Below are 27,525 nucleotides of genomic sequence, written 5' to 3' on the forward strand. Positions count from 1 at the left end.
CGCTATCTTTATCTGCATTTGCTATCTTTCTCGCTCTCTCTCTCTATGCTATGACACCTCCTTTGGCGCCTGCAGCGCCTGCAGTTGATCTGGTTTTTGAGTTTGCTTCGATTTCGGCATCATTACCGCATCGCCAGAGTTTGATCCACTTTCGTCTGGCATCGTTTTGATTTTCGCACATTTAATGCGATTTTGCGCATTTGCGCGTATGAATTAAGCGAGTGACGAAATTGCAGACAGCCAGACAGACATCCAGACAGTCAGCTGGCCAAGTGGAGCAGCCGCAGAAAGAGATACAGATATAGTTGTTTTTGTTTTTTTTTTCTTCTCTGCTTTGCAACTTTGCAACAAAGTCGATGCCTGGTTGAGGCAATTGCCAATTGCTGCTGCGCCTGATTGATTCCGAACGAACGCAACGTCGGAGTAGCAGCAACTGCAACGCACATGCTGCGGGATTACGCAAAAACCACAAAAAAAAAATAAGAAAAAGAAAAACCATTTCAACGCATAGATATTTCAATTAGCTTTTGCTTTAGATTTTCATATAGAGTAGGCGAGTAGTTTGTGAGCTTACATAAATCATGCTTTATGTATATTCATTAAAAAATACCATAAAATACCAGAATTTATATACCACATTGAGAGCATGTTTTTTTGTTTTGGTATATCACATAGATCACTTTAGCACTAAATAATGCAATATTCTTTTTTTTTGGGTACCTTTGCTTTGCTTTAATATTCTTCGCTGCTGTCTGATTCTTCTTCTTCACGCTGTGGCTTGGCATCCTCGTAGCCTTCCTCGCTGCTGCCCTCGTACTCCTCATGATCGCCACCGCCTTCCTCCTCGTCACCTTCTTCGCCCTCTCCTTCGTCGTGGTCTTCATGCACTTTGTACTGTCCTTTGCCCTGCTGTGGCGTCTCTTCTTCATGCTGCTCACCTTCTTCTTCCTCCTCGCCATCATATTCCTCATCGTCTGCTGCCTGTGGCTGCACCTCGTTGGATTGCTCGTGCTCCACTTGCTCATCGACAGCTGCGGCGCCGTTGCCGTTGCCATGGCCATGCAAACGTCCAATGCCATTGGTGATTACCTCAGCCTGGAAACCGTTGGCATCGTCAGCTGTGTATTTGACCACACGCAGGGTGCCATCAGGATCGACTACGCTGCGTTTATTAAATGCATGACAACAACAACAGCAACTGTCGAAAACACTCGTTTACCTACCTGTAAACACCTTTGACGGCATCGCCGTTGCGCGTCTCTTTGCGATTCTGCAGCAAACGCGTCTGACCATCTTCGACGCCATAGGCAAAGCTGTATTCGGGCCGTGCCACATAATCGGAGTGCGTGCCACCGCCATAGGCGTCGGGCACTTGAACCAGCTGCTCTGGCCCCACCACCGGACCCTCGAATCGTGAATAGGAATAGCCAATGGCCGAGCAGCCAGCGAATGTCGAGAAGATGATGATGCTCAACACTTTAACGCGTGCCGCATTCAATGTTGTTGCTCCGCTACTCCTGTTCGTTGTTGTTTTTGTTGCTGTTGTTTTGGCTGTAGTCGTAACACGGAAGCACAAACAAGTGGCAAGTGTTGTCGTCTTTGGTGTTCCAGCTGCGTGGCCAGTTATGCGTTGTAGTCGCTTCTTCATTGCGTTTGATGAATTTTGATTGAATTTCAATGTTTGTGCGTGGCTGACTGACTGACTGAGTGACTCGCTGACTGATGGAATTACTGACTGACTCACTGACTGTCTGACAGACTGAAAGACAGATGAACTCGCTGACTAATTGAATAGCTGAATGCTTGATTGTAATCCTTTAGCGCTTCGCGTTTTTCTCTCTGGAATTGTAATTTTTACTAAGCGTGAAATGTGGCACTTCTGTTGTATTTATAGCAAAAGGCGTCTCAATCCCAGGGAAAGGTTTTTTTTATGTTTTAGACACAGCCACAAACAAAATTGAGTTTTGCATATTTCCGCAAATTATGCGCTTCAATGGTCACCGCATCCAAGTGGAACTGGCCAAGAGCGTCTCTGCGGTGTGCATCAAATTGCACATTTCCTAAAACTGCAAAAGCGCAACATTTTCATTTACACAATGCAAACACACAAGTGACATCACAAATCAATCAAATGCCAAGTGAAATATTAATTAAGGTGTTTGCCATTGAAGATGAGGAAATATGGCAAATAAATTTAACATTTTCTATTAGCAAAACGAATGACAATTTGGGTCGCGTATATTTTCCTTTTAATTAACGCTTTCAACTCACTCGCCAAGTTTATTGCCAAGTTTCAATGCCTCCCCTTCACCTCTGCAATTGAATTGCCAAACACACACACAGTTTTCAAAGCAGCCTTGAACTTTAGCTTTACAAGCACTTAAGCATGTTTTATGTCTAAACTAAAAATTGCATTACGCTTGCACGATTTCAAATGATAATAGAGCGTAGACAAGATGCTCAACCATGTTCCAGTTATAAATCCATTTTTATAGGGTTGCTGTGAAATAGTTATTACAAAATCGAGTCGAGAGTAGGTATAAACAAAAAGCGTTTCATCGATATATAAAAACAGAGATGTTGGTAAATTATTAATTAAAATATGTAAAGTAGCATTAAATGTTAAAATTTGTTTCGAATATTAGCCAATAAAGCTTTTATAAACTTTTAAATTCCAAAGCTAAAATTCAAAATATTGAAGCGAGTAAACATATTATTTTTAGTTTAGTCTGTCCGTATGAACATCTACATATATCTCAGAGACTATACAAATGTTAGAAGTTATATATGATTTATGGATTTTGTATGGGAAGTCAGATTAGTCATGATTAAATAATTAAATAAAGTATTTATACTGGAATGAAGTGTTCAAATAGTTTTGATTAACTGATGCTCACAAGACAATTATTTTTAAATTAAAAAGCTAATTTGAGATAAGTTCACTAAGTAAAATGAAAAATATTTGTTGTTAAAATAAGTAATTGTGTAAAATATGTTGTTAGGAAAATCATTTCAATTATTACATTTTGAAGCCTGGATTTGTTTATTAAATTGAAATGATAATAAAATATATATGTATAATTCAATTAACTAACGTTCAGAGCTCAAATTCAATAAGAATTAACACATAATAAAAATGTTGAGCGGATAGATTGATTTTCTGATTTACTACATGTTAAATACCTTTTGGATACAATAGTTATGCATTTGCTGTAGTTATGTAGTTATGCTTCGAACGTAAATAACGATTTATTTCCAAATAGTGAAGTAAGTGCTCAAAGTTGTCACAATAAATCACATTTAAAGCGTCCACTAATTAACATAAGATATTTTGTGTATTATTTCGCTGGCTTATTGAAGCCTTATTGACCAACTCAGCAACTGCGCTTCAAACACACCTGTCCAGCTAACAACAACATCAGCATCTCATCAATATTGCTCTGTGGCGAGGTAAAGAGAAAAAAGAAACAGAAGAAGAAGAAAAAATAGGCAGACATGAAAATCGCTTTAAGTGCGTTCAGCTGATTAGCAATCGGCTCGAGGCGATGTTTATAATGCTTAGCTTGGAGATCGAACAGCTGGCGTCATGATAACCTAGCCAAAAGCAACACATAGCCGAAAAAAACGCAGCTGCAATTTTTCGATATCTCGATTTTTGTTGTGATGCAGCTTTGACCTTTTTTTTTGTGAACATTTTTATATTTTCGATTTTTTTTTTTGTTTGGTGAGGGTTCCGCCAAAGAAATATGGCTATTATTTTGACTACTTCTAATTTATAAGCAAGGCGCATTGTTGTAGTAAGTAGTTGTGTCTGTTATTGTTGTTGCAGTTGTTGTTGTTGCTGGCAAGTACGACTGTTGTTTTGGCATGAAAAATGCATATATCATTGGCCTCTGGTACTTGGTGGCAGTTTGTTTTGGGCTTTAGCGCAAAGCGCGCACAGTAGCCCAAGCCAGACAGACACAGATGGACGGAGTTTGCTGGCAAACCTGGCAGCCGGGCAGCAGCCGTGGGAAAACTTGTTGTTGGTCGTTCGAGGCGCTTAATTACCCATTACACAAATGCGGCAGAAGGCAACAACAGCAACAACAGCATCAACAGTGGAAGCTTCATAAGAATCGCTTATTGTGAATTGTAATTCGCAGTTTTTCGGGGAGCTTTGGGGCATTTGGCTATTAACGCCAATCCCGAACGCGTAATTAAGACGCAAGGCGTGAGGCATAAATCGCAATAGTTTGTCAGTCAGTCAGTTCGTTGCCTAAGTCTTTCGTTTTGCCCTTTAGCGGCGCACGCAACCAAGCAACTCAATGCAACTCTAAACGCCAAATGTGCCATTGCATTATGACTTATGCCGTTGCTATGGCCATATTATTGTTGTTGCTGTTGTTGCTGTGGCTGATGTTGCTCATGTTGATCCATGTTGCAATGCAAATCGTTGTCATTGCATTTCTTGTTGTCGCCATTGTCGCCGTCTGCTGTTGCTGTGGCTGCGGCTGTTGTCTGGAATGAGGGACAACGAAGCAATCAAAGTCTATTAAAAGCAAAACTAAGCCACATGCCAAAAAATCATGTTGCTGACCAACATTTTGTAGACAAACAGTCAACAACAGAGCCTAAATAGTTGCCTAGTTGACTCTGAGGGGGTGGCTGACTGCAAGTGTGGAAGGGGGCGATCTGCTTTTCTGCTTTTTGTAGATTTCTTTCTTGAGATAAATTGCATGTGCTCTCTGTATGTGCTCTGTTTCTATCTGCGATTATGTAAGCAGCACAGCGTTCCAGTCGCAGTCGCAGTCTAAGTTGTAGTCTCAACAGCTTGCGAGGCGCCTCCAGTTCCAGTTTTGTGTTCCAGCTTCAGTTTGCGGCTTTTCACTCTTAAAGCTAGACATAGTTACACAGCCAACCGTCAACAGCTTCAGCTCTGCTCTGGTTAGTCTCGCTTTTGATTTTGTTTTCATTTGTCGTCGTCGTCGACGGTTTGGTCAGCTTTCGATTGCAACAGCTTCACACACACACACACTCGCACTCGGACAACAAGACTCACTCTCAAATGGCTCGTAATGAAAATGAAATTGAATTGCGCATGCAGGTAAAAGCGGTTTCATTAACCGCTTGTTATGTGTGGCGAGTGCGCAGAGTGTTCTTTCTATTGGATAAAGTTAAGCCAACACATTTCTTTTAATCATAGAAAATTGTGTTGTTATTGCATGCAATATTAGGTAATTGTTTTCTTAATGATAAGTAAGAATTAATTTTGCTTTTTAAATATGCATTTTTAAACTCAAATTTAGTTGAATTTTAATAATAGAAAATTGTGTTGTTATTGCTTGCCATATTAAGTAACTAACATATTTATATTTAATGATAAGTAAAGTATTAATATTGCTTTTAAAATAGGTTTTTTGATAGCTTAAGTTGAGTTGACTTTTAGTAATAGAATATTATTGCATGTAATTACTATATTATTATAATTATTATATACATACTACTAACTTTGGCAGCTAGTCCTTTAGAAATACGTCAGTGTTCATTGTAATTATATCCAACATTTTAAAATAATAAATATAAAAGATTTGTAATGAATCGCTATACTAAGAATTAATATAACTATTAAAATGTTTGTCTAAATGCGAAAATTTGTCAAACTTCAGTAAAGGAATATAATGTTTTAGTAACATTCATTATTATGTAAGTATTTGCTTAATGGTAAGTATAATTAATATTGACTTAAAAAAAATGTAAATATACAATATAAGTGAATATTAGTAAAATGAAATGATGTATTGTAGCATGCAATATTGATTATTCAATTGCTTAATAGTAAGTATTTACACATTATAATGAGACTATGAAAAAAACCGCTTTGAAATACGTTTTTCAAAAACAGAAAGTTGTCGGCTTATTATTCTAAGATTAAGATTTGCATCTGAGAGTTTGTAGTTAAAATGTTATTTAAAATAGTAATACAAAAAATTATTGAATTTAGGTATTAATCGTAACAGTTATTTCGTTTTTCATATCTTACATGATTATTTATTCAGAGAGTGTGGCAACAATTCGAATTCAATTAAATTAAAATAGGTTTTTATTTTATGACGATTTTCCTAACATATTAACTTATGAGAATTGCAAATATTTTTTTGGTTTCAAAAGAAATGTATTTTGTGAAATAAAGACAAGTCATCATCGCCTGTTGTTTTACTCATACCGTGAAGATTATTAATAGCTGAGCAGCAGCAACTTGTCAACAGGTTGTCATAGAGTAAACAAACAAACATTTTATATCTTACAAATAATGTCAAAATATCTTTGCTTATATTTTGCCTGGATTTTTGGCTGCGTATCATTCATTGTTCATTATGTTATATAATTATAATTATAAAAAATATTCCTGGACTTTCGGCTGGCTGATATTATTTATGTTATCATATGCATATAAATTTTTGTTCAATTTCCTGAGTCTCTGGTTGCCAATAATTTTTTATTTGAAAACAAATTTATTGCACTAAAATATTTAAAAGTAGTAGACAAACCTGAATACTAACTACTTCTTTTTGAACTTGAAGTATTTGCTTTTAATTTAATGTAGTTATCTGCTGACTAGTTTGCTAACTAGCCAAGATATCAATTTATTATTTATTGTGCTTTTTTAGTGGATCAGTGGAGCAACAAGTTTGCGTTAAACTTTCAATTTAAAATTATGATTTGCCACCTCGGGAGCTATTAATCAAAGTATTATATACACAATTTGAAGTATAAATCATGCTGGTCTAAGCATAACTAATGTGTATCGGTTCTCGATCTCTGTGCCGTGGTTGCTGCAACATGCGTAACTCATGTTGCATGACATTGCGTGACCGAGAATGAGTTGGATAAGTTGTAGCCACCGCTTTGGTGTCTGTCATGGGGCATGAGCGTTGCATTCAACTGTGTAACAATGTGCGAAAACAAATGCGAGTATTTGACAAAGCATAAAATGCGTGGCAAATAAATTGACGCAATGCAAGTGTACCTACACACACACAGCTGCCCCAAAGTGTGGCATGCCACCAAGTGTCGAGGTGCCAATTAAAAGCAAAAGCAAAGCGAATCGCAAAATCCTAGCAAAATGGAACAGATCTTTGGCCAAAGCGACGTTGTTTTCATTCTGTGTGTCGGCATTTGTGTTTTATGCCCCTTTGACATGCAATCGCGTCCAGTGGAGTCGGCACAGTTTACACGAGGCAACAACAACAACAAGATCGAGAATTGCCACCAAATGAAAAAAAAAATTACGAAATTTGTCGTCTGACAAAAAGTGCAGCAAACGATATAAATTAAATTTACAATTTTGGTGCTCATTAAACGTTGAGCTTGCGGCAAGTTGTTGTTGTTGTGGCAACTCTTGTTGTTGTTGCAGTTGTTTGCCAAAATTAGAACATCGCTTTGGGAAATCGCCAAAATGCCTTTAATTGTTTCGATTTCGGGTCTTGCTGTTTCGCTATTTCGCTGTTTCGTTGCCGAATGAATTTTCTCGCGATTGTCACAAATTGAATAATGTCTCAATTGAACTGACAGCAGCAGCAACATTGTTTGCAGTTGTTTGCCCAGTTCGCTCGGCTAATTACGTGTTAAAAGACAACTAGACTTTTTACATATATTATTTTCATTCACCATTGTATAATCATAGTTTTATTTATAGGCATCAGCTAAAATGTTTGTTGCTTGCTCTATATCCTGCCAGCTGGCCAAAGTGAAAGGCAAACATGCAACGCCCACTTATCACAGCTTATGTACCTTATATTGTATGTATACATAACTTGATTTTTATATAATTGTAACTATTTTGACTAATTTGCGCATGCTGGGCGCAAAAAAAAAAAACGAATGACTTGAACAACGAACTTGCTCGCGTTGCTACTGCTGCCTGAAGACGCCAAAACGAAAAAAAAAAATTAGAGCAAACTGCCAACTAACTAACTGCGAACCATGCGAACCGGTAGCCATTTGCCAAGTGCCAGAAAACCAGACAAGCAGACAACCCAGACAGCCAGCCACAGGCTATCTGGCAATCACACTAGTGACCAACATACAACATATACTATAAGCCAGACAGCAACAGCACCAGCAGCAGCAGCAACTACAACCGGGTGTAGAGCACAAAGATCGATGCATATATGGGTCAGTGCAGCGTGCACGTAGACAATCTGATAATGTAGGCAGCAAATGCAATTTTAATTGCCAATCATCAAAGGCAAAAGCACAGCACAACTTGTTGTATAAGCTGGACGAACAATTGACCGAAGATTGCAAGATTGCAGAAGCGATGAATGAAAAGCAGTTTATAAAGAAAATCAAAAAAGAGCTTAAAAATATTATATTATTTTTGTTTCATTATATATTAATTAAGAGTCAGCTATGTGCAGTTAATATTGGGGCTAAATAATACAATTCAGAGAAAAGTAATAATATTTACCGTAGTTACATTGCAATACAAAAAAATAAATACATTCAAGCAAAATTAAAAAAAAAAAAATAATAAATTAAATTAATATTCAACTAATCTTGTTATAAAGTGAAGATTATTAAATAACTTGTATAAAGTTAATGAATTATAACATATATAGAGTTATCTCTATGTATATATAAAAAACCAATTACGAATATACAAAAATGTTTAGCATACAAATCTGTTAATTTTTTAGAAGATAAATTATATGTGACATATAATCGAATATGTTCGTAGTGAAAATCTTTCAAGGAAGTGAAATATAACAAAAGAACTAAATTTTAAAAAATTGTAACAAAAGAACTAAAATTTTTGTTGTTCTATTTTTATAATAAAAATAAATATGATACTAAATTTTAAAGAGTATTTACCAGTCGTATATCCTAGCGTTAATCCCTACCAACCACTTTAAAAACTAAATAAAAATAAAAAGATATCATCTACTTTCGAAAAATTTATTGACTGCCACCAACTGTTGACTTTGCCCCAGAAATGTCTTCAATTATCTAAGAATCTGAATACGCTGCACCCTCGAACATGCGTAGCAACCACAGCAGCCTTTTAAAGACCCAACCCCGCATTTATTATCCCCCCACGCCAATCAATTTCAATGTTCAATAACTTAATTAACCAAAAAGATTGAGGTTACATTTACATGCAAATTGCATTTGCTGGCATAAAACAGAGAGAGGCTAGATCTCACAGTCAGCGCCTCCCGACTCACAGAGATACATATAACATAACAACGATTTACAATCAATTAAATTATTATGTGTTTGTATTGCCAAAGCAATCGTTAAAAAGAGCCAATAATTAACAAGTTTACTTATATGTGTACGAAGAACCAATAATTGCCGTTGATTAAACTGCGCCAAAAGCCATGGTTAATTGACATTTAAGGCAATTCATTACTTAACGCTAACAACAAACATATTTGGGCTAATAAAGACTGCGGGGGCTGTTTCGATTTTTATTTTTGGGCACAACTGTTTTTAAATACCAATTGGAGTCAGCCAAAAGGCATTGCTAATTGCATAAACTCCAACTGTTAACTGTATTGATACTGTCTGAAAATGCAATTTTCATTTTTCACATGCTCGACTTTGCGAATTTTTTTTCCCAAAACCCAAAAATTTACATACTGTCTGCGGCGCCACAATTCTCAGGCTTCAATGGTCATTGGAGCACTTGTTGTTAGTTGCAATTAATGTTACATGCAGACGGGCTGCATAAATCAGCCTAATTGCTATATTTAAATTCTAAATTTGGTGTTTTTAGCCAAGAGCACGAGCTAGTCGTGCCTTACGGTTGCGAGTAGTATGTGACCCGACTTGCTCAGCGACAGCAAAAAAAAAGAAGCAAAAACATTGTCTTTAGTGTATTTTACTTGTAATGTATGCATGCATTTAGTGGCACTGATAGTCAGCAGGTGGTTGGTAAGCATTTATGGGTTTTTTTTTTATTTTATTTTTATTTATTTCCTTTTTATACTGTCAAATGATGGCAAACAAGTTGTGCAATTGTTGACAGTAGACTGTGATTCAATTGCGCGCGCAAATTTATCGATAAGTTGCTATCGCTATAAAATGAATCGGTAGTCGACAGCAGTGTGACCATATGTGTTACCTTGAAATTCTATTAGCGCTTTTGCGGCATATTTGCAATTTCAATTGCGGTCACGTTGTTTATTTGGACCCGGCATCAAAGACGCAAAACAAATTGTTTATTTCGAAAATATGTCGTCGCCAGAGTTAAAAGATGTATCACCGAAAGATAAAAAATCGGAAGAAGATAAAACTGAGAAACATAGCACTAATGCGGCTGTAAGTCAAATGGAAATCGATTCAAAGGAAACGACAGAGGAAATATCAAAGCTCAACGCGTCAAGTGACGCCGGTTGTGAAATGAGTAAATCAACTACGGAAATTGTTGCCAAACAGGAGACGGCTTCCAATGTTGAGGACGATGTGACTACAGTTGTGGCGCCTCATCAACGCCCGGTGGCTGACAACAAATCCAAGCAGAGTCTGAAATGGAATTTCCGTGTTATAATCTCGAATCTATACATGAATAGCGAGCAACGTTTGCCGGCTGCTCGCGTTCCAAAATGTTTACACAATACGAGTTTGTGTGTTAGCAAACATCGCTGTGCTATGCTGCCCAATGCTCCGGACATTAGCATTGCCCAGGAGCTGCGCAATAATCTCTATAACAAGCACTACGACTCCTTTCTGGACATGCAGGAGGCAATGGCGTTGCAGTGCGTCTTTCCCGATGAGGCGGTATTTGATTGGCTTTTCTCTATGCTTATGGTTTGTGGAATTGTTAAAATATAATGTAAGATACGCTACTAATAGTTGACTTGGCTTACAGATACTCTCCTCCAAAACGCTGGCAGTTCAAGACTTGCGCAGCATATATAATAATGTCATACGCATCTATTATCTGCTGGTGGACACATTTCCACCCTGCTGGACAGCATTGCGTCCCTATTATCTGGATTTCCTTGGCGTCAGTGATCCCTCAGAGCCAGGCACGCCACAAAAGTTGCAGTTACTGCTCGATCTGCTCGCGGAATGTCTCGATAAATGCAGTGAAGCCGAACTGAAAGAGCTTACCAAGTACTATGAGGAATCGAATGGAAACATTGATGATGAGGAGTACGCCAATTTGTCGCAGGATTCATTTCTCATGCGCCATGTGCAGGATTACGATTGGCAGGGCTCCAAGCTGTGGTTGGATGACTTTAAGCAGATGGCACCATCTGTGCGTCTGGCACGCATTTTCGATGCCTTGGACATGATCTGTTGGGTACTGGAGCGTCAATTTATGTCCTGGATGGATCACAATCGAATGCAGCAAGCAGAGCCTGAAATATTCCAAGACGAACTCAAGCCATTTGCTCTAATTGTGTTCGGTATGAAGCCAGAAATGCGCCTGACAAAGATTACGCGTCAACTGCTTCTTTTATATAGTCGTGCTGTTGCCAAGTCGCTTCACACAGATCGTTTAGCTATACTAGAGGTAAGTGAAGTGATAGTTTATGCATACTGAATTGCAAATACTAAAACTATTTACCTTTAGCGCTTCGTATCGCTGCTGATGGAGGCAAGTAACACTGCAGAGCTGCAGTATGTGGAGAGTTCACTGATTTATCCCAGTTTGGGGCCACAGACAAGTCGTCTTATTGCCGAGTTCTTTAAGATCTTCAAAATGGAGAATCCCAAACACATTAGCACCTACATCAAAACCATTCCACAGTTCACACAGTCATATGTGCGCTATGAGTTTACCAATCATTTTCTGCAATTGTTTTACTGTTCGAAAGCACCATTTGGACCCGAGAAAATTTGCGAGGAATTCAAGTCAAAACAATGGCTCAAGTATAAAGCGCGCAGCGCAATCGAATCGGATGACGATGAACAACTGTCACGAGAGGATTATCTAAAAATCATGCTGAATGCACTGCAGGATTATTGTTCATGGTTGAATTTGCAACCATTTTGGAAATATATGAAAACCAAAGAACCAGTTAAACCGCTGCAAACGCGAACCTCAAGTCCACTGGCCACACCTGTGGGCGTGGTCACAGGTGAGGTGGGCAAAATATTTATGCTCGACGAGATGCAAAAGGAGGCGCACACGTGGAAGCAGCGCATCAATTCCAAAGTGATTGTGGCGAAACCCAAAGTCAATTTACCGGTGGCCAGAATTAGTACACTACGTATGGCAGGACTCTTTGGTGGCGGCATTCGTCAGATGCGTTATCTGCGTCGAGTGCTACTGGAGGTAACGCGCTATGTTGATGTGACGGAGTGGCTAAACTATCTAACGGAGTTCCTAGGCGAAGATAATGCTTCAGTTTCGGATTCAAGCCTAGCTTCTGTTGCCAGTGGAAGCGCAGCCGAAAGTGATAATTAATTATTAGGATATGATCAGATTTAAGGTTGAAGTTAAATTGCTTTTGTTATTTTAGTTATGTACTCTGTCGAATTTGAGTAATTATAATTTAATTTACATTTAACGAATTGCAAGTAATTTGAATTTAAATGTTTACTCAAGAGCTACGTAACGTAACGTAACGCGAAATGCGCAACGTAAACGCAAACTGAGCAAACGCAACGCAGCGAAGAGCAAAGCGGAGGAGCAATTAACTCCACCAGTTAACAGCACTAAACTTAATATGTTAACAGCCAAACAGTTTGACAGGATAATATCCTTGCTGCTAACAAAAATATACTTTTAGTTGATTTTAGCAGCACAACCCCGTCGCCAGCAGCAGAAGCAGCAAATAAATGCTTACCGTCGCGACAAAAAGTACGCATATATTTTGCCCAAGTGTTATTTAGATAAACTACACAGCGCAGTGCAAAAGAAAAAAAATCACAGAATTCTACGTGTAATAACAAACAACAACAAACAAACAAATCAAAATGTGCCGTGCAATATAATAGTGTATTTAATCGCGTAGCAGCAGGAGCAGCAACAACAACAAAACGGACGTTGGGTGGTGCACAGTGGTAACGCGAAAACTCCACAAAAAGCAGAATAAAAAAAGAAAAGCTAAACGAGCAGCAATATATAATTAAGCAAGTGTAGGCAAAATGTCGACAATTGTGGAACAGGTGAGAGAAACGGCGCTTATACAAAATAATAAATAAAGAGGCGGCAGCGAGAACGAACGAATGAACGCTGCTTTTGCAAATTTATGTAATTTTTGGGCAAAGCTTATCAGGCATTAAGCCAATGTTACGGTATTTTTATCGAGACATATCGCCGACAACTGTGCTGCGTAACATTCAGTGTCAGTGTCTACCAGGCGGCTGTCTGTCTGTAGTCTGTCAGTGTGTGCGTAGGTGTAGCCATATATTTCTTATGCGCTCGCTCTCTCTCGCTCTCACTCCTCACTGTGTATGTGTGCGTGTGTGTGTGTGTGTGTGTATTGGCATGTGCCTGACTGTTTTGCATTGCCATGCCAACGGCAAACGGCAAACGAGACGTCGCTGGCACTTCCTATTAGGCTGATATTGCTTCGATTTGACAGTAAAATTCGATTAATTTCTAATCTGTACATCAGCATGACAAGTGCCAGACCTCGAACCAGACCCACGAACTCAGTCACAGTCACGGTAGCAGTCACAATCGCAATCGCAGTCACAGTTTCAGCTCTAGCGACAAAAATAAATAGCTGCCATTTTGTCGGCGGATTGAAATTCACTCACACACACACACACACACATAGAACTGCGACGCGACGTTGCATGCAAAATTTCGTTTGCATATCACTCAACTCAACCGTGTTGGTGTGACTATGTGTGCGTGTGTGTGTGTGTGGCGTGCCATGTGTTTGTCTGTCTGAGATTTTGACATTTTGTTGCAAAAGCCACGCTCGAAACTTTATTTTTTATTTTTGCAGTTTTCAAGTGCAGTCATCACGCAATTGAAGTGCGGCTCATTTAAATTTATTTGAATAGACAAAACTGCAAATAAGCCGCAAGCAACTTCATTCTAATTGTATCTTAATTTTATGCAAATTATGCGTCATGTCTGCAATACTCTACGTGGCGGGCAAAACTACACTCTCTATCTCTTTCTCTCTCGCACTCGCTCAGACTGCGGCATTTCCGCATTTGCTTCGCGTCGTCGACGTTGACGTCGACGTCGTCGTTGTCGTTGTCAAAGTCACAAAAAAGTTTTGTTGCATATTTCAGGGCGCGCATGTAGCGCAAGTCATTACGTTTTATAGACTTTATAAGAAGTTCGTTGATGCAGTTTGGTCAAAACTTTTGCGCTGCGTTCCGTTGCCAGGTGACTGCTGTATACATATACGAGTATATATGCTATATCTACGTATATATGGCAAAGATATCATGTGTATGCTGTCAGCTAACGAGAGGAGAGAAAATGATGGCAACTTTTTAGCCAAGCTTAAAGTTGTGCGAAAAGAAAAACATTCTGAAGCGTTTATGACCCCTCTCTGCGTATAAGCATTTATTGTCCTTGTACTTAATATGTTTTCAGCTCGGTTTGGTCGCGGAATAAAAACAAAAAAAAAAAGAGAGAAAAGAATTCTTATTTGGAAGCGTGCAAGACAAGAAGATATAATTGTCAAAATGTGCTTCAATTTGCATTTTATTCAAATTTTACTAAAAAATAATGTCATCATTTTTTGTGTTCTTTGTGTTGGAAAAATATGCAACTAAGAACGCTTTTTTTTTGCTTTTAGTTCACAGTCATAAATTCATTAGACATTTAATCTAACTTTGTCATCTTTTAGTCTCGTCTATAAATTTTAATGGGAAATTCTATTAAATTTGCCTAAGACAACTCAATAAAGTAAAGTTTGCATTTTTAAATAAATTGAAAGCATTGTAAATTAATGAAAAGGATAGAATATAATATTAATCTTGATTATTAAGAGAACTCAGAGCTTTCATATTATATAAGAGCTAAAAAACTCGATTGTTGTTTAAAGATACAATTACCAAGGGCATTCAATATAATGCGTTGCATTGTTTTTTGCAAACAATGAACGCGCTTTTATCATTGCAACCAAAAGGAAATTATTTAAGCTGTTTAATTTGTGGGAATATTTCATTAAGCTCGCTTTATTTATTTTCGCTTCGTTTGTTTATTTACTTTTGCAAGATTAACGCATTGTGATGCATCTTATCTTTCAGCTATGCTATTTAATTATGGAAATGAGTTAATTTTGGCTTTATAATGATTGATGCGCATAATGTATTATGTATAGGCATAAGGCACAGCTGATTTGTATATTTCTGCATAGGCTAACTAGCTGTGCACATGTACGAGTACACACACTAATGCAGATACATTCGCTTAGCTGTCGCTGTTACTGTTACGTGAAAGGTTTCCTGTTTTTTTGTTTTCTGTTTTTATGCTTGCTACTCACAGGGTAGAAAAGGGTATTATATGCTGGCTATGTCTGTATGAACACATAGATCTCGGAGAATTTAAGAGATATAGCTACAATCTGGTATATTAGGTACTTTTTAATGCAATAGTATATGGATATACCAAATATAGATCTCGGAGAATTTAAGAGATATAGCTACAATCGGGTATATTAGGTACTTTTTAATGCAATAGTATATGGATATACCAAATATAGGTTTATGTATATATCAGTCTATTATGTATTTTTGAATGCAATAGTATATTAATATACCTAATATTGGCATCGTTATATTTCAGTATATTTTGTATTTTAAAAATGTGTTAGTATATCAATATAGCAAATATACAATAGGTTTAGATATATTTCATTATATTTTATATTTTTGATATACCAAAAAAAGATTTACTTTTATTCCGAATGCAGTATTATGTATGCATATTGATATACCAAACATAGGTTTAGGTATATCTCAATATCAGTATATAAATTTGATATATTTCAATAATTCTAATACCACATTGTTTTGTTTAAAAATATTTTGCGGGTATTTTACAGTCGGCTAAATTCGATTGTAGCTTTCTTGGTTGTTTTTTGCTGTTTTGTGCAGCATTTTGCCCGAGCATAAATTACAACTTCAGAGGATCCACAGCCACACACACACACCTACACACTTAGCTACACACTCACCTCTACACTCACCTCTACACTCACCTCAGCACACACTTTTACACTCACCTCTACAACTAACTGCGAGTATGAATGTAGGTGCTCTCTCCCTTTTTTGTGGGTCGGTTCCTGCTAGAAACCTGGTTGTTTAGTTGTTGTTTCGCTCGGCTGCTAGCTGCTGGCTGCTGGCTGCTGTCACTGTCGCCGGTTGTTGCTTACATAATGTTAATGATGCTGCCTGCCTGCCTGCCTGGTGCCTGCTGTTGCTGTTGCTATTGCTGCCGGGGCTCATTTCATGCTGTTTGCAAAAAACAAAAGTCAAACAAGGCGAAGGAAAACACGTGGCAAACAAACGCAACGGGGGCAACGGCGTGACCTCCGTGTAACATACAATGGACGCACTGCATCCTGCGCTAAATTGTTTTGCCGTGTGACTGTCGTTCTTCTTGGTTCTTGTGTTGTTGTTGTTTGTTGTGGAACTGTTCATGTTTATATGCATATTATTTCAATTTGGCGGCATAATAAAGTGCTTCCGTTGTGGAGTCGAGTCACCGTCTGTGTGTGTGTGAGTGTGTGTGTGTGTGTGTGTGTGGTGTGCGACAACAGCTCAGCAGCTGCATCCCCAAGGATAATGCCCTGTTATATGACTTTGCTTCGTTATGCTTATTTGCCCCGATGCACATGCACAACAGTAGCAGCAGCAGCAGCAACAGCAGCATCATCAGCAGCATAAAGATGAGGCTAGAGAGCGAGATAAGGGGCGCACAATGCGCAATGCAAAAACGTTGCCCCTGGGCATTGCCAAACAAACACATTCACATACGTTTAAGTCAAGGTTCATGGCCCGCTTCCATGCATATATTATATACTATTTCTATGTAACTAATGTGAAGTGACCGCCAGAGAGCGGAGGGCTCCAATTTGGGTGTCATTTGAGCTTCTTGACTATCGTTTTGGCGGCGCCTCTGCCGTGGCCAAGGTCAAATTTAACTGTTTTGATTTAATTTATTGTTGCATACATTTGAGCGCTCATAAAACGCCATCAAGCACACACACACACACACACATTCACATAGAGACACCTGCTCCTGCTCCAGCAGCAATTCTTTTTGCTCTGCTTTCTGGTGCTGCTTCTGCCCCTTTCTGCGGCTAGCAAAGCCAATATTTTGTTTGTCTGCCTCTGTTTATCTTTGTCTTTGTCTCTCTTTCTTTATATATATATGACTGCCAGAGTCAGTCAGTCTGTGTATGTGTGTGTGTTTGTGTGTATTTTGATTGCTTTTGCCCATTCCCACTTGCAATCTTTCACCCACTCACATCCCAATGATACAGCGCCTCCACGAGGTGACTCAATGTCTTGCTCATTTCCTTCGTATGGTCGAAACTATATATTCAACATTGCCGCAGTTTTCTTTATGTGTGTGGCTGTGTCTCTCTGTGTGTGTGTGTGGTTAAAGCTGAGGGGGTTTTTTGTTGCCCACAGATTGCTGTGAGATTCTTTGTGGCATTCATGGGGGTTGTGTGTTTGAGCTGCCTGACTTTAAATGACTTTCGTCTCTCTCAATTTGCAAATGTATTTTTATTGCAAAAAGAAAGATACGAAAATTGGTTTCAGCAAGTTTGTGGAATTATTTCAAATGTTCAATTTCTTCAACTGCTATGACAAAACAATCTATTGCTTAACATAATAGAAATAATTCTACTATATATCGTACTTAAGTTTGGCCTTCAGTCTCTTTCTTCTCAGTGTTAATAACTTGATTACTCAGTTTTCTTCGTAGTTTGTTCGCTTGTGCCGCAGTTTGTTGCCACTGTCTCGAGTTTGCAATGTGCAGCCATTAACTGTTATCTCTGTTACAGTTTTTCGGCTTCTGTTCCTGTTGTGTCTTCTCTTCATTTTGTGCGTCTGTTTCTGACTTTGCTGCATTTGTCATACTCTTTAAAAAGGCTGTCAGAAATGTGCTTACAAGCTTGACTTTGTAATTGATTTGTACATATAATATATTTGTATAGTTTCTATAGTGTATAGTTTGTTGTATGTATACATATATATCTATTATATTTATTATAAAAATATAAATAATAGTTGAAAAATGAAACCCTAGAGAGTGTCCAAGAAGGTGAAAGAAAAGCTTATATAGCACATACGAGTATTATTTTTTCCAACGACGAACTTTGATTTCCAATTTTTAGAATAGTAGAGTTATTTTTAACCTTTAGTAAATTAATTGAGCATACTCAAAAAATAAATCATTTTTATGTCGAGTTTAAGAAAAACTCTTTTTTTTAATTCTTGTAAAAATATGAAAAAAATACTATTAATCTTACATTACTGTTTTATATCAGGGACATATAACAAACATCAACAGGAATTCAATACACTTAAAATTATTATATTTATTATATTAAAATGATAAGTTCAATATCTATTAAAGCATTTGTAGTATAAATTCTTTAGATAAAAATCAACTTAAATTTTTTTACTTCAAAAAGAAGAGCTTAAGTCAGATGCAATTGAACTTAATCAGCTGTGAAATTCATTTTTCGATTTTCACCATTTTGGCTGGTTTTAAGTTAATCCAGCTGAGCTTTCGATGGCATTCGTAAGCTGTCTAAAATGTGTGAGATTCGAAATAAGATTGCAACAATACACGAATATAAAATGTAGGTTTGATTACTCATTTAATCCAATCTCTTAGTACAATGATAGCATCGAGTAAAACAACTGAAGACTGCTTTTTTGGGGGGCTTTACATTTTCCCACTTTAATCTTAATGCATGTGAATATTCATACGTTTCGATTTATGGTCGAAATTCGTATATTAAAAAGCAGTTCGGCAAGGGCAATAAAATATTGGCTTGTTGAATGAAGCTTTTCGGGCGTGTTTTTTTTTTTCTTTTTCTGCCCTTCCCCAAAATGCGAGACGTTCCTCTGCTTTTGTTCTTACCATCATATTGCGAAAAGCCAAATGCGTATATGAGTGTACTTTATGTGCGCGTGTGTGTGTGTGTGTGTGAGTGTTTTCTCATCTTCTTGATTTTATTACTTTTACTTTTTACGATTTATTTGCTGAAATTGCTTATTTCCCTTTTGCACAAAAAGCCAAAAGGAAATTGGCGTATTGTTATTGTTCCTTGTTCCTCTCTCTCGTTGTTTGTTGTTTTGCTGCTGCTGCTGCTGCTTCGGCTTCTGTTTCTGTTGTTGCTATTGGCGCTATTGCTACTGCGATTGCATTGTCTCCTTTTTGTGGCAAATTCAATCAACTTTTGCCGTTAATCGATTCTGCATAGTTGTGAAATGTTTGGCTTTGCTATTTTATCAGTTTTCTCGCAGTTCTCTTCCTTCATTGCTCTGTTGACTTGTTTCAGTGCTTCGAGCACTCGAGCAGTGCAATGTGTACATATGTGTGTCTGTGTGTATGCGAAATTTTCATTAATCATACGCCATGTTGCACTCACATAGAACTCAGTGGCTGTCGCTGCCGCTTTCGCTGCCGTTGCCGTTGCCGTTGCATGCAATCACTGGCTTGCAACTGGCATTGCACACGGATTTTCCAAGCTTCTGCACACGTAGCTACTCAGAAAGGAGTCATAACGAGACACAAGAGAGAGAGAGAGAGCGGGGAAAAGAAATAAAGCAAAGAGTAGCTTTTTACTATGCTTAAAAGCGCATATGTTAAATATCAGAGGAATTATCAACACTTGCACTGCAAAAGAATTTCTCTATTTAATGCCACACACACACACACAATATGCATAATTATAAAGCACATACTGAAAATCAAAAGTCATTGTATGGCTCACAGCTTCAATTTATTTTGTTTTTACAAATTTCGTTTGCAAAATGCTAAATATTTCACACGCACACTAAACACATTTATTTTGTTATTAGCTCAATATTTGCTGCACATATTCATTTACTATTTATTTCGCTCTCACGCCGCATTTGTGTAATTTGCTGAATTTTTGGCCTAATAATTTCACAAATTGCATACTTTTTGGCAAATAGGCTGTGCGAAAATAAATTGGCAAATTTTGAGGCTTGCGTAATTGAAATAAAGCTGTCGGCTAAAGGGGGAAAAACATATACTAGAAATACTCTGACAATTTGTTGAATATCGAAATATGCTGTGATTGTTATTTCTGTGGCTGACTTGAATTTCAATTGTATTATTCTTAAATACTTAAAGTGGGTAATAAAAAGTTGAGAATACTTTCATTGAAAATACACTGACTTATGGCCAGTTAAATTGTAGTTAAAATTAAGCTGATAACTTATATGTTATCAATGAAACTTCGATTCTCTAAATAGAGTTAGATAATAACATATTATATGCTAAATATATATGGATTTTATCTTGATAATATTTATGAATTTTAAGAAAAAAACACACTAGAAAACTTTAATATACATATAGGGCATTTTATTTTATTTTTAAACTTACTGTTTTTTGATCAATTTGAATTGAATTTATAAATATATTTTGTGGAATATATCTTTAAACAATTTATTTATATTTATTCAACTTACTATTTTTATGAACAATTTGATTGAACTTATATTTATTTTCTGTGGTATATATCTATAAATATGTTACTTACCATTGTTATTATTTTTTTAATTTACTACTTTTATGAACAACTTCAGTTCAATTTATATATATTTTCTGTGAAATACATCTTTAAATAGTTATTATTAAGTTGCCTAAATTAAATTGAGGGTAAGTTTTAATTTCTTTTTTTTCTGATTTCTCAATATGAGTAAAAACATTAGGAAATATTAAGACTGTCTGTAATAAAAGTACAGGCTAATAAAAAAGATTTATACCACACATTAGTGTTGTAAGTAACGACAAATTGTTTCCTTAATAAGATCTATGACATTTTCAAGATATGTACAACCTTATGAGAAACATTAGAAACTTTGCTGAGAAGCTTTAAAGATGAATTTAATGAACTAATAAAATTTAATTGATGTAAAACATATGTGTTACATCTATTTAAATAAATATCTGCAATTATGCGCATTAAAAATTTCTATAGAAGTCGGTAAAGCGTGGTGCTCATAGAGTACCACAAAAATTATATTTAAAGTGTCATTTCATTTCAGTCTAAGCTACTCAAAATGTTATGTAATATGCGCATCGTTTTATTACCTTAAAGTTAATGCCCTCCTACAGTTACCTATAAGTATATTGCCACATAGTTATTATCATCCCTACAAGCTACGTGCAGAGTGTATAAAAACATAGAGACCTCCAACGGCATAAGCATTGGCATCAGCATCCATGTGTCTCCTTCCTCTGCTCTGGCTCTCCCCCTCCCTGCGCCCTTGGGCTGTCTATCATTCTGCCTCACTCATCTTTCATCTCTTATGGCTACCGTTCGCCATTTTAGTTATGTCGCATGGGCAGCAAATTAAATGAAAATGCCGCTAAAAATAGCTAGCGAATGTGTCGCCTTTCTCTTCCTCCCTCCCTCTCATATTGGTATCCCCCTCCCTCACTCTCTTTCTTCTCGTCCCACTCGCTCTTTGGCCTGTTAATGCAATTACAGCAGAGCTCTGTCAAAATGCCTCAATTTACTGCGAAATGGCTGTCATCGATTTCCGCTTATGTGTTATTCGATATTTCTATGCGTGTATGCGTATGCGTGTGTGTGTCGTGATGAAATAATTTTGAATGCGGTTCGATTTACTCTTTCAATTCGGTTCACTGATGTTCTGTTCTATTTTATTTATTTTTTTCTCTTGAGCTCAGTTCTTTTATGTATTTGACATTTTGTGTTATGTGCTCAAATTGTCATCAAAATATGCATAAATTTATGGCGTGAGTGTGTGCAAGTGTCTGCGTGTGTGTGTGTGTGCGAGTCCCTTCCTGTCTACAAAAACAACATCGCTAACTGCCACATGAAGTAAGTTCAATATTTGCCCCGCGTTAAACCATAGATGTATTAACATAATGTGTCAGCACAAAGCGCACAGAATGTGCACACACCAACACATATACACACACACACACACACACACACATTCACGTGCAGATGCTCACACATTTACAAATAGAAAGAGACAAGCTTCACAGGAACTCAGGAAACTTGTAAGCGCACACAAAAGCGACAGTGGAACCAGATTTATGTGCTTACAGTGAATACGAAACTATTTTAATGGAGTTTGCTGTTTGTTTGCTAAACTTTAGTTTTATTATGATTTGAAGTAAAATGAGAGAAACCTATAAAAATAACAATCAACAATAGTTTACAAGAAAACATTATTTTAAACTTACAAATGAACAACAAACAAATTAAACTTGTCTTCATTAAAGTATCAACTAATGATTCTAGAATTTATTTTTAGCTCTTGAAAATAATAGTTTCCCATAATTGAAAGCAAAGCTTAATTTTTTGTAAATAAAAAGATTAAATGAAAATATAAGTGAATAAATCTCGTTTCCCTGAAAGTTTTTTCAATTACACTACAAATTATAATAGCAAAGTTAGCTAATTAGATTTTATAATATTTAAAAGTTTTTAACCATAACTACAAATTAAAATTGCTATTAAATTTAGAAATTTAAGTTACGCGTTGATGGAATATTAAGTATGCATCCAGCATATATAAATATTGTATAATCTATGCCGTTAAAAACGTGTTTAACTTATCATTCAATAAACTTATATTAATATTTTATCAAAAAGTTTAAATTTATAATGTAATTGATTATAATTTATAATTTAACTATTTAAGTTTTATACGTTTGGGACATTAAGTATACGTCCAAATAATAAGTAATAAGTGTGGAAGATAATATACATTCAATCAATTTTATGCTTTTAAGTATGTGTAAAACTTAAAATTAAATACAGAAATTGCATTTAAGTGCACAACAATTAAAGTTTCTTAAATCAAATGAAGCTACTTAAGTTTCATATTGGTATGTTAAGTATACGTTTAGGAAAAATAAATACAATTTAAAATAGTAAACAGTGTTTTATCCGAAAAGCAGTGTTTAACCTAACATTACATACATAGAACGATATATGTAAATAATTGAACTTGCAAGTATCTTTAGTAAATTCCAATACTTAAGTTTGATGTTATTGGCATATTAAGTATACGTTTAAAAGCAGATCCTATTCACTCGCAATTGAATGAAAATAAATCGTTTCCTCCCTAAAATAGATATTTTAAAGCGGAATATCTACTGCCACCTGCGTTATTTATGCACGTTTTGCCTTTGTTTTCATAGCTCAGCTATAAATAAAATTAATTAAAAGCCGCTTAAGCCAACAATGCTCACAATGCCCACCCAATTTACTCATACTAATCTATGGCTATTTGCGTCTAAATGCAAATAAAGTTGCCACACTGTGCGCTAACAGACCTCGCATTCGCATTCGCATTCGCATTTAAGGGCCCGCCGTCAAGTTCTGGTGAGTGAAAAATATGACGACAACTGTCAGCAGCGATCCCTTGTCGAGTCGAAAGCAGAAGCAGCAAAAGCAGCAGCCATTTTTCCAGCTGAAAGATCCGAATTGGCCTCAACTTCAACTTCAGCTCGAGCTCTCAACTTCTTTTAGCTGTCGCGACTTTACTTAGCTTCCTGCAGTCTGTCAGTTGGTGCACAACGCTTCCGCCGCTTGAGCGAACATATTTAGTATACATATATATATAGTATATATATGTATGTACATATATATACTATATATATATGTATATGCACTTTGAGTAGACATGCTGAGATGGAGGCACGTCACGTATGTTTGTGCCCAAGCATTCGCATAAACATTCCGTCGCCATCAGCAGCAGCAGAAGCAGCAGCATCATCAGCATCAGCATCTACTACGACTGCCTCTCACATCATCTCCTTGCTTTTTGCAGTGACAACACATTGGCATTGACAGGCGCGCGTCGTTTGCGTTAAATGTCAGTCAGGAGATGGCAGCCAGGAGATAGCAGTCAGCCAGGCAGGCAGGCAGCTCCGATGCCTCCTTCGACTAAGGGTCACAGCAATTGACCTTCCATTCATCACACAGCGCCACAGAGCCGCATATTGTTTACACAACGGGGAGGATGGGGGGAAGGCGACGATAGAGCTGCGCTCTCTATTGATGTTTACAAAATTCATTTATTGATTACGTCCAAAAGTTTCTGTTACTAAAACAACACTCAAATGAGTTTGGGCTTCGGTTTCAGTTTCGGTTTCGGTTTAGGTTTAGGTTTCGGTTTGTGTTTTGGTTTTTGGCTTCAAGCTGTCGATGCTGTGTTGGGTTCCTGTGTTCACGTCTTCTAATTATCCACTCAAATGAGGCTGAAAAACAGTTGAAGCAGAGTTTGTAAATGCCTTCGTTCCCTCATTCCTTCGTTCACTGTGAATGATAATGATGAGTACGCACAGTTTTCCACAGTTTTCCATATGGCGGCGACTTCCGTCTTGCACGCTTTTAAGCCCTTTTCGTTTTTGTTTTTTTTTGCTGCTGTTGCTGTTGTTTTCTTGGCGTGCCATGAAAAATAAAGGCAGCCAAATAACTGTAAATAAGCAGGTTGCCGAGGAATGCGACAGGCGTCTCTTTCCACACTTGCCACACGCTTGCCATCACTTCAACACTCCATCAGCAGCAGCAACAGCCAAGGCAAAAGCAAATTTTTTCGGTTGGCACACACAAAAGGCAACAAATGAAAGACAAAAATATTTTGTAATGAAAGGACTTGAGAAATATAATAAATAATGACAAGTCCCCGAGCAAAGTGAAATGCAACCATGAGTAAGGCATCGCCCACGCTTTTTACTCCTCCCCTTTTTCTTACCCCTTCCAATTCCCTACAAAGACAGCTGTCTCGGCTCCTTGTTGCTCCTTCGCCTGTTGATGTGTCTTTAAAGCGCGATGACAATTAGAAAATCTTTTTGGCACTGTATAAAAAGGGTTTTTCATCGTCTGCGCTTCTGTTTTCCCATCTTATTTTTACCATTCTGCGCCTTGCTCATTTCGAAATTTGTTTTTGCCATTCGGCGTGAAAAATGAGCTGCAAGGCAAAAGCCTAAAGGATACAAAAACAACGACAAGTAAAACAAAAGGGGGGAAAGATTCTTTTGAGTTGCATTTGAGCGTGCAAAAGATTTATGCTTGGGTCTTAATTTTCATTTTACTTTTCGCAAATCACAAATGATGATCCAATTGATGAGAAATCTCTGCAGTCTACCCAACATTCATTAAACTAATTGATGTGGATAGCTCTTTTTTGTCGATTATTATTTGAAAGTTTAATTGAACTTTTATTACCTAGCAATTCCCTAAGAAGGTTTGTCTAAGAAATTAAAGTAAATTAAAGAATCATTTAACAGAAACATAAATTGTTAGTTTAAGTTCTTTTGTTGATTATTATTTGAAGATACAATTGAACTTTTATTACAGAAGGTTTGTGTAAGAAATTAAAGTAATTTAAAGAAGCATTTAAACTGAATAGAAACGTAATATGATAGTTGAACTTTGCTTAACTGATTTTTGATTATTACTTGAATGTTATTATTTGAAGGTTTAATAGAACTTTTATTACAAAGAAGTTCTCTATAAGGTTTGTCTAAGAAATTAAAGTCAATTAAAGAAACTTACAATTTCTTAAAGGTTTGCCTAAAGAATCATTTAAACTAAACTGATTTAATCAGCAGCATAATATGATAGTTAAAGTTTAGAATTTTATCAGTCTACTTAGCCACATCAAAAAGAAATTATCTCGAATGAATTACGATTATCTCCACTTTTCCTACTTATACATAACTCTTTTTCTCCAACCACAAAGTGCTTCCTTTGCTCTCTCGTTCTCATTTTCATTATATTTTACTCATTTTATTGCAAAGTTTTAATGCGTTTTGGCCAACATTCTGCACAAAATGCACTTAGACAATAACAGCATAAGCCAGAGATTTAGCTCTAGGTGCTCGGCATTGTTTCAAGAGAGAATGAGAGCCAAAAGTTGCTGAACTCATTTGAAAATTACAACAGTACTGCGAACATATAACAACATCAAAATGGAATTTTTGCAAATGGATGTGTTAGTTCACATTCGTTGTTCTTTTCCTGAGTAATCAAAAAGCATTTAATAAATTATGAAAACATGGGCATAACTTAAAAACGGCAAAACAAACAAATGCTGACAACGTGAAAAGACAACAGAAAATGTACAACATGAAATTCATTTTATGATGAAAACCAAACAAAAACATAACAAAAACCAAGCGTCAAATATGCAAGGGAGCATCGACTGAAAGATACTCAGTATATAATTGGGAATGAAGTTCCAACTTCAACTATTTTTTTCTAAAAATATATATGAAATTTTCCAATGGGAATTTGGAATCGAACCTGACAATAAACGACAATTGTTATTATTATTTTAATTAAATACATATGAAATTTTCCTACTGGAATGGAAATGATACCAATTAAACTGGCAATAATAATTACATTTTTTATGCATTTTTTTACATTAATAAATAGGAAACTTTGTTGTTAAAATTTACACTATTTTTTTTTTGTAGGATAGATTTGGTATTTAAAGTCATATAAATGTCAAAAGTTAGCTTCATAATATATTCATTAGCTGACATTTATGTAGCTGGATTTTTACAACTCTTTTTTTGCCGTCACTCAAATCATAAAACTTCTATCTTCAAATTGCCGCTAATAGACTGTGGCGTAAATTGCATTAAATGCAAACACTTTTCTATACAAAGGAAATAATTGGTAGCTTCAGCTTGAATCCCTCTTGTTTTAACTATTGGCAGTGGCTTTTAGTTCAAGCCGTTGCCTAATTTAATTAATTGCTTTGTCTGTCGTTGGCAATTGGCCACGCCTACCGAGCAGACCGAAGAGAGGAGTTGAACGATGCTGAGCATTGAAAACTATAAATTCAATTTTTGCTATGCGTTGGCACAAATACTCACATGTATGCGATAAAGAAAAGGAAAATACTTTTGCTGGCGCGGCACAAGACAAAAAACGCTCCGGCCACAGCGTCTTAGAAGTGAAGTGGCAAGCGGTGAAGTACAAGAAGAAGAACAAGAGGCGAAGCCAAGCAACTTTTGCGAGCCCGAAAATCCTTTTTTAATTAAATTTTCTGTGCATTTTGCAGTTTTTAGGTTTGAGGATACGACGACGACCTCATCGCCTTCATATATGACAAGCCAGTCCTTTGACTCCTTCTCTCTCGCTTTCTCTTTCTATCTCCCTCTTTCTTTCTCTGTGTGTGTCTCTCTCTCACACACATTCTGTTGAGGCTTCTCGTTGTCTGTGACTGTAACCAAAGACAAAGTTTTAGCTGGCAACGTTCTGGTTGCTCTTCTTGTTGTTTTCTGTCAACTTAATCCAATTACATACACACACACACACACTTACATAGAGATAGCTATAAGCACACACACACACTCACACATATGCACGTAGTTTGCACTTTGAT

At 36.7% G+C, this 27,525-nt stretch overlaps 3 protein-coding genes across 4 annotated transcripts in view; 2 read left to right on the plus strand and 1 right to left on the minus strand.

The window, feature by feature from the left end:
* Nucleotides 1–720: 720 nt before the first annotated feature.
* On the minus strand, nucleotides 721–1,800 carry LOC117570463 (uncharacterized). Its single transcript, XM_034252125.2, has 2 exons — nucleotides 1,224–1,800; nucleotides 721–1,162 (listed from the first exon to the last, which is right to left on the minus strand). The coding sequence occupies exons 1-2, from the start codon at nucleotides 1,646–1,648 to the stop codon at nucleotides 733–735; spliced, it is 855 nt and encodes a 284-aa protein (XP_034108016.1). The 5' UTR covers nucleotides 1,649–1,800; the 3' UTR covers nucleotides 721–732.
* Nucleotides 1,801–10,206: 8,406 nt separating this feature from the next.
* Nucleotides 10,207–12,513, plus strand: LOC117567713 (uncharacterized). The gene is made up of 3 exons (XM_034247873.2): nucleotides 10,207–10,797; nucleotides 10,859–11,509; nucleotides 11,570–12,513. The coding sequence occupies exons 1-3, from the start codon at nucleotides 10,222–10,224 to the stop codon at nucleotides 12,404–12,406; spliced, it is 2,064 nt and encodes a 687-aa protein (XP_034103764.1). The 5' UTR covers nucleotides 10,207–10,221; the 3' UTR covers nucleotides 12,407–12,513.
* A 215-nt stretch (nucleotides 12,514–12,728) lies between these two features.
* The window catches only part of LOC117567712 (uncharacterized), a 54,749-nt gene continuing 39,952 nt past the window's right edge, over nucleotides 12,729–27,525 (plus strand). For both annotated transcript variants that reach the window (XM_034247869.2, XM_034247870.2), the window contains exon 1: nucleotides 12,729–13,110. In XM_034247869.2, coding sequence (XP_034103760.1) covers nucleotides 13,090–13,110 — 21 coding nt within the window. In that variant the 5' untranslated portion in view covers nucleotides 12,729–13,089. The remainder of the gene's footprint in view (nucleotides 13,111–27,525) is intronic.

Source organism: Drosophila albomicans, chromosome 3, assembly GCF_009650485.2.
Source record: "Drosophila albomicans strain 15112-1751.03 chromosome 3, ASM965048v2, whole genome shotgun sequence".
Taxonomy (NCBI): Eukaryota; Metazoa; Arthropoda; class Insecta; order Diptera; family Drosophilidae; genus Drosophila; species Drosophila albomicans.

Excerpts from the sequence above, each read along its gene's own strand:
- LOC117570463 (XM_034252125.2), bottom strand. The coding sequence starts at position 1,648 with ATGAAGAAGCGACTACAACGCATAACTGGCCACGCAGCTGGAACACCA. Across the intron at positions 1,163-1,223 it reads GCCGTCAAAGGTGTTTACAG|CGTAGTCGATCCTGATGGCA; the intron begins GTAGGTAAACGA and ends TAATAAACGCAG.
- LOC117567713 (XM_034247873.2), top strand. The coding sequence starts at position 10,222 with ATGTCGTCGCCAGAGTTAAAAGATGTATCACCGAAAGATAAAAAATCG. Across the intron at positions 10,798-10,858 it reads GGCTTTTCTCTATGCTTATG|ATACTCTCCTCCAAAACGCT; the intron begins GTTTGTGGAATT and ends CTTGGCTTACAG. Across the intron at positions 11,510-11,569 it reads ATCGTTTAGCTATACTAGAG|CGCTTCGTATCGCTGCTGAT; the intron begins GTAAGTGAAGTG and ends ATTTACCTTTAG.